Below are 7,426 nucleotides of genomic sequence, written 5' to 3' on the forward strand. Positions count from 1 at the left end.
TAGTGTGTCATGGAGTACTCTGGAGCATTGATGTGTTGTTGATGTGTTACTGAAGCATGGATGTGCCACTAATGATCATGATGCACCACTTGTGCATCATGATGCTCCATTAGGTGTCTTGATGGGCCGCACATGTTCCTGGTGTACCATATATGTTCCTGATGAGCCATGGTATCGCTTGATGAGCCGCTTATGCTATAATGTTCACTATGATGCTCAATATTATTCAAGGATGCTCAGAAGTTGAAGATGCTCAAATATTATTTCTTGATGTGCCACCATGATGGTTGAGAAGCCATGGTGATCGTGATATGACATTCTTGCATCATTATGAGCCACTATGGATCATGATGCTCCATCATGGGTTTTGCGGATGCTCATGCAATGTAATCAAGGATGAATGTTGCACAAGCTACTGCATTGCGGATTGTGATTTGTTGACACCATTCATGGGCCTATGGGCTAATGGGTTTGGCCCATTAGGGTTTTAGGTATGATCCTTTCACTATAAATAGGGATGTCTGCTAAGTCATTTGGTGTGTCTTTTGTATCCTTATTGAGTAGGTTGAATCTCTGTCAGTTGTACTTGTAATTTATGTTTGAGAGATCATAAATAAAGAATACTCACCTCCTGCTCGTGGACGTAGGTCACCTTGACCGAACCACATAAATATTGTGTCTTTGTATGCTTTTGGTTTCATGTGTTACCCGCATTACTTCCTAACAAGGTTCATAAGAACTTGGCAAGTGGCATCAGATTCTGAGTCTTGACAAGTATCGCCTATTTCCCTAACAATATATTATCATTATTTCTTCTTACTTCCTTCTATTGATGTCTGTCTTCATATTGTTAATGATAATGGGTTTTGGGGTTTTCATTGCTTGATCTTCACATTGTTGATGATAGTGGGTTTTTGTTTGATCGTCACATTGTTGATGATAATGGGGTTCTTTCTTCATTCTTGATGATAATGGGCAAAATTCAGTAAATAAAATGTAAAAAAAATGCACATTGAGAAAATTTTATTATGATAATGATTAGTGAATAGTGAATACCACTATGGAAAAATTTGGGCTTTATCACGCCTCACTTTTTACTGAATAACCAATACTTCTATCACACTAATCATTGTCATGATAATTTTTTTCTCAATGTGCATTTTTTTACTGAATTTTGCTCATTATTGTCAAGAACGAAGAAAGAAACTCATTATCATCAACAATGTGAATATTAAGAAAAAGAAAGAAACTCACTATCATTAACAATGTGAATATCAAGTAGTAAAAAACCCACTATCATCATAAATGTGAAGACAAGCAACTATAGAAGGGCGGATTTCTGGTTTGATGTTGGCGATGGAAAAAAGGACAGATTATTTATGGTTTAATGTTTGGATTGGATATCAACCTATTCAATTTTCGTGTATTTTTGCTCTTGATGAGGTGTAGGTTGTTCGGGTCCCTGATAGAATCAAGGATGTGTGACTCTCTTCTTCTTTATGCCGAGAGCCTAGGGGAGGGACTGAGTTGGAGTAGTGGTTGGCGATTTTCTGATTTGATCCATAATTTTGCTTTTTCTAGTCAGACAAATAGGTTGAGGTGCTTGGATTCTTCTGATGACTATTCGGTGTCGTCAGTAAAGTGTTTTCTGGATAGTCGTACTTTATTTAGCGGTGGTTCTTTGAATCGATGGAACAATTTTGTTACTTTCAAGTTGAGTATCCTTGCTTGGAGGATTTGGTTTGATCGTATTGCTACCAAATCGTTACTTTCTACTTGCAGGATTATGTTAGACTCCATCATGTGTCAGTCTTGTTCAATTCATATGGAGACTATACAACATGTTTTTCTGGAGTGCGAGGTTATTTTAAGTATCTAGTAGATGCTTGCTAGGTGGTGATCCGTTGATGTCCCGATTATGTGTTATGTGGAGGCAATCATTTGTGGTTGATCAAACCTCTCTAGCGACTCTGCAACGTAAGTGCTTTGATGCAATGATGATTATTGCTTTCTGGTTGTGGAATTTTTGCATCGCCCAAGTTTTTGCCACGGTGAAACCGAAGGCCCCAGCTATCTTTGATGATATTGTTTATAGGTCTTTCTTCTGGATTTGTAATAGAAGGAAGAAATGTAAGATGAACCAGAGTTTATGGTTGCAAAACCTAATTTCTACTTGTACACTATGTAACTTTTCTAACTTCTTGTTAGTTTTGTTTCTATTATATTCCTGTCATTCCAAAAATAGCAACGATAGAGGGAACTAAGAAGAAAGAGTGATAGTATAGTTACTTTAACTTCTTTACTTCGTGGTGGTTGCGACGGTCTTCAAAAGTCAAAATGGAGAGAAAAGGAATGCATGTCGGACTCACAGGGAACTATGAACTAGGAAGGGAGGGTTTCTTTCTTCGAAAATTAGAGGCACGTATTTTTTTTTTTCATAAACATGATCAACTAGAAGGAAGATGAAGAGAAAGAGAAGCGTCTATCATTATCCAACATGCCTACTTGGGTTGTATTTTTAAAACTAACCTTCAGTATCCAACATGCCTACTTGGGTTGTATTTTTAAAAACTAACCTTCAGGTCTACCTGAATATTTGTAACTCTACCTTAGACCCAAACTAATATAATATCAGATCAACCAAATTCAAAATTGAACCCGATTAACCCAACCTAATCTACCCGAATTAAGAAAATGTGGGTCCCTTTATTTCGGTTATCAACTATTTTCAAAAGAACAGATGTATAAAAACATGTATAACCAATTTCAATATCAAGGAGATAAGATTTTCTCATTCTGTAAAAATGAAAAAGGGAGGGAGGGTGGGAGTATTCTCATGAAATTTCACCAACTTTTCCTTTTTCACTCTTTTTGCCATATATCTTTGACCAATGACAAAAGTAATTCCCCCTCTTGCCAAAAGCCGCATATCCTCAAAACACCATCAAAATCTCCTATGCTATATTAATTATCTTTCCCATCCTAACATACATCATCTTCATTCTTCACCATAACATTAAATTTTCAAATCACATTTCACCACTTACAAAGACCCCAAAAACCAAAATCTACACTTGTCTAGTCAAACATCATCAAGATCATCATGTCTCTAAAATGGCAATCATGATTGTTAGGTAGGTCCATGGTTGCCAACCTGAAATTCTTGGACTAAAGCTCACCTTTCCTTAACCTTGACTTTGATAGTCGACATAAAGCAAGTCAATCATTGTATCCACTCCAAACAAAACAAACTCTCTCATAGGATACCTCAACACATGATATATGTTGTTTGTTTTTTAACCAAATTTGTCCTCATTTAGGTGTTGTTCCATGTATCTATTCTCACATTCAATAAACCAAAATCAAAAAACAAAAATTCTAAAACCAAATGAATGAACACATTGTGAGAATGAGACTACACCCAACTATATGACATATTTACAACCTTCCCTTCCCTTCCCTTCTTCTATACATATATCATGAATTAGAAAAACATCAAAGAAAAATGGAATTTACAATTTACAGGACCTATATATATATATATATATATATATATATATATATATATATATATATATATATCATAAGTATATATAAATATATATAAACATATCTTTATAGAACCTGTACTACTGTATCCACATTTGAATTTGAAGCAGCCAACATAGCTGCTCCAATCCCTGATCCATCTTCCATCACTTTCAGACTCACAAATGGAGCAATTTCTTCCCCCAATATTTCTGCAACTGCTTCATTCAAATATTCCCTAAATATCCTGTAGCTTAAATATAATCCACCTTCTATTGCTACAACTGTTCTTCTCATTTTTCCACTTTTTCCACTTTTAACCCTTCCACTTGTAATCCCTGCAGTCCCATCCCTACCAATCTTTTTCAAAATTCCCACAATGCCCGCAGCTGCTAACCTTGCAGCTCTTCTTGTCACCACATCACATATTTTCACCACCAGTTTTCTCACTTTCAATGGAACATCGTTTATCTGATAATTAATTTAAAAAAAAAAACATATCTTTTGTCAAAAAAGAAAATAAACCCAGATTCAAAAACTATTTTTTTTATATAGTAACTAGAAAAAATCTTACATTTAGGGTTTCTTCTAGAATCTTGGCAACTTCACTCAAGTTTGGGGTGTCATCTTCATGCATAGCAGCCATTAATGGTGTACTGAGTATTTTCAAGAAACAAAATATAAATTTATCTTTTTTGTAAAATCCAATTTGATGAGAATAGCAACATACTTTACCCTTTTTTATCAATCTAAACAATGTACTTTACATTTCTACCCCTATATTGGTAAAAAGAGTAAAGAATTTTTTTTGAAAATATTCGTTTTATGACATACCTTAACACGAATCTTGCTGAAAGCTTGGAGGAAATTGGTCCAAAAATATCTGATTCTAATGACATTTTGTGAATTACTCTTCTTACAATGTCACCTAAATACATTCCCGATATCATTTTCTCAAAACCCTGTATTATTAATCACAAAAAATTATATCAAGTAAAAAAAATATGGAAATTACAGAATGAAAAAAAAAATTAAATTAACCTGATCATTTGGGTTCTGACTTTCGGCATCAAGATCAATGTCATATGATGTTCTAGGTAAATGTGAGGACCAAAAATTACCCCATTCCATGTTTATAACCTAATTGAAGTTTAAGTTACATAAGTGAATTTGAACTATTGGAGTAGATATTATTTTCCATTTTTTTTTTAAAAAAAATTAAATTATAATCGAAAGACTAAAGATACCATGCCTCCTGAAGTCGTGAGAAGACCTTGACATTTTATAACTGCATCAGCTCTCTCCAAATAACATGCATTTGTTCCTGTTCCAATTACAACTGCTGCAACTGTATCTTTATCATAAAAATGTCCAAGAGCTAATGTCCCAACACTATCATTCACCTATATAATATATATTACAATCATAATCATATTAATAATCTTAATTATCATATAAAACTACAAAATGACAATGAACAAAAGTCCTTACAAGTGCAGCAACATTCATATCTACACCTCTTCTAGACAATGCTTTTTGCAGACATTCAACAACGTCTTTTTCAACCTGAAACAAGAATCACATTGTTGAGTGTTGACCATGTTACATGGATGTTTGACTATTTGATAGGTTTGGTTTTCAAGAAAGATACTAACCATGTCTTCAATGGAAAAACCTTTAGTCCATTTGATCAAAGTGCCTGATGAAAGAGACGTTTGTTTTACAGGAAATGAGAATGTAAAGCCGAGATCTTTTCCTCTAACTTGATTATTTCCATTTCTTTCAATGAATTCCTTTAGGGACAAAGCAATGAAATCAAAAAGCTCCTGCAAACATTGGGAAGAAAGTGTAAAAAGATCAAATGAATTTATCATATAAACTTGTGAAAGTAGAAATGAAAATTCATCAAAACCTCGCTTGTGCTTGTCATTAAATGTTGTGGAATTGGTTTTCGTTCAACATCATGACCTAGGATTGACCTTTGACCTCCAAGTTGGATTCTTAGAAGCCTAAAATTGGTGCCTCCAATATGAAGAGCATAATAAATTCCGTTTTCACTCCTAAAAGACAAAAAATACGCGACAATGTTAAGAAGAATTAATGAACATAGAAGCAAAGTTGCATAAATGGTTATGAGTTTATGAGTTATGACCACAACAAGAAGTTTCAAAAGATTGATTCAAACAAGAATTTTCAAGAAGAGCGATTCAAACAAGAAGTTTGAGAAGGACTGGTTCAAAGATGCTTCAATAGGGGAAAATGTTTCAAGATAATATATGTTAACTAATTATGCCCTAATTTCAAACAAAATAAAGCGTACTAAGAGCACTAACCCAAAAAAACAAGTAATAAACACAAAAGGCAAGATTGGTTCTACAAGAAACCCAGTAAATACTCAATAGACGTAGATAGGCAAGTATAACCTCACATTGATCAGAAATTTGATATTTTAAAGAAGAATACAATGTAAAACAACACCCAGAAAGATGATACATTAGTCTACAACAGCAGCATTAGTAAAAAAAGTTGAAATTAACAGTATGAGAATTCGATAGACTAATTAAAAGTATCCGAATGTAGGAAGAATCAAGAATTCGATCAAATTAGCATCAGGGAATGCTTCTTTTCGCACAGGAAGTTAAGTTTGGAACAAAAACTCCATAACCCATAGAAGAAAATCACAAATACATGAATTTTAGAGTATAATATATGCATCTATGAACGATATAAGTGATAATGGCTATACGAACCCGTCGGGGAGATTGTCGACGAAGGTGAGTAACATCTTAAGCTTACTACCGCCCTCAGAGGCTAAACCAGCGTGCATCTCAACGGCCATAGCATCAACCACTTGCCTTAACCTTCCGACTGGTGTCGAAGCCGCCTCTTCGAACTCATCCAGCGCCCTAACGACCTTCCACCATCGCCTCCGACTCCTTACTCTCTTCCCCACCATCACCGACGCGATCGCACAACTCGCCACTGCACACCCCACTGCCAAACCTAATCCTACCTTCCCCATCTCTATCGTTACTTTCTTCAAGAATCAACTTGATAAAGAATCTCCGTCTCCGCCGCCATATATTCCGTTTTGCGATTCAGTTGCCAAACTAAGAAACAGGAAACTATTGACTTGTTGGAGACTTCACAGCGTCCTTTGCCGGAGGAGTACTGTTCCGGCGAAATACCGGCGTGGTGAGACGTAAACAAGGTGCTCGATAAAATCCTAGAGAGAGAGAGAGAAAAAAAAAGAAAGAGAGAGGCGGTCTTTGGACTGAGAGAGAAGTTTTGGGAAGCGAACTGCTCAATTCTTATATATTATTGAACAAATGACAGATTTGCCCTTAGACCTTTGTGAATTGACGGATTTGTCACCCATCTCTCTCTCTCTCTCTCTCTCTCTCTCTCTCTCTCTCTCTCTCTCTCTCTCTCTCTCTCTCTCTCTCTCTCTCTCTCTCTCTCTCTCTCTCTCTCTCTCTCTCTCTCTCTCTCTCTCTTAATTTTCAAAAATTATACACTTCATCTGCCATCTCAACTCTAACACAAAGTTAATGATTTTTTTTAGCTCTATATTAAAAAAAAAAAACAAAAATACCCTGGTTATTTTTAATATTTTATTAAAACAAAACAATTATGACAATAGTATTTAGTTTTTATCGTAAAGTTTTGTTACAATAAAAATGATAATTTTTCATTATAAATTATATTTCATATATAAAAAAATATTCTATAACTATCGATAATATTTTTGTAATTAGAGATGTTATATAATTTATGTTTTTAACTTTCTAAGTTGAATATCTAACATTTATATGTAAAACCAAATTTGGTATTTTTTTGTACAATATAAAATATAAATAGTATAATACAAAAATATAAATAGTATAATACAAAATTT

At 34.4% G+C, this 7,426-nt stretch overlaps 1 protein-coding gene across 1 annotated transcript; it reads right to left on the reverse strand.

Annotated features, from left to right (window-relative positions):
- Nucleotides 1-3,352: 3,352 nt before the first annotated feature.
- HKL1 (hexokinase-like 1) lies at nucleotides 3,353-6,797 on the reverse strand. Its single transcript, XM_079055512.1, has 9 exons — nucleotides 6,279-6,797; nucleotides 5,441-5,588; nucleotides 5,184-5,354; nucleotides 5,020-5,094; nucleotides 4,776-4,931; nucleotides 4,570-4,668; nucleotides 4,363-4,490; nucleotides 4,103-4,184; nucleotides 3,353-3,999 (listed from the first exon to the last, which is right to left on the reverse strand). The coding sequence occupies exons 1-9, from the start codon at nucleotides 6,548-6,550 to the stop codon at nucleotides 3,616-3,618; spliced, it is 1,515 nt and encodes a 504-aa protein (XP_078911638.1). The 5' UTR covers nucleotides 6,551-6,797; the 3' UTR covers nucleotides 3,353-3,615.
- Between the last annotated feature and the right edge of the window lie 629 nt (nucleotides 6,798-7,426).

This window comes from Lactuca virosa, chromosome 6 (genome assembly GCF_052849685.1).
Source record: "Lactuca virosa cultivar CGN04683 chromosome 6, Lactuca_virosa_CGN04683_v6, whole genome shotgun sequence".
NCBI classification, from domain to species: Eukaryota; Viridiplantae; Streptophyta; class Magnoliopsida; order Asterales; family Asteraceae; genus Lactuca; species Lactuca virosa.

Excerpts from the sequence above, each read along its gene's own strand:
- HKL1 (XM_079055512.1), bottom strand. The coding sequence starts at position 6,550 with ATGGGGAAGGTAGGATTAGGTTTGGCAGTGGGGTGTGCAGTGGCGAGT. Across the intron at positions 4,669-4,775 it reads TCACGACTTCAGGAGGCATG|GTTATAAACATGGAATGGGG; the intron begins GTATCTTTAGTC and ends AACTTCAATTAG. Across the intron at positions 4,491-4,569 it reads GTCAGAACCCAAATGATCAG|GGTTTTGAGAAAATGATATC; the intron begins GTTAATTTAATT and ends TTAATAATACAG.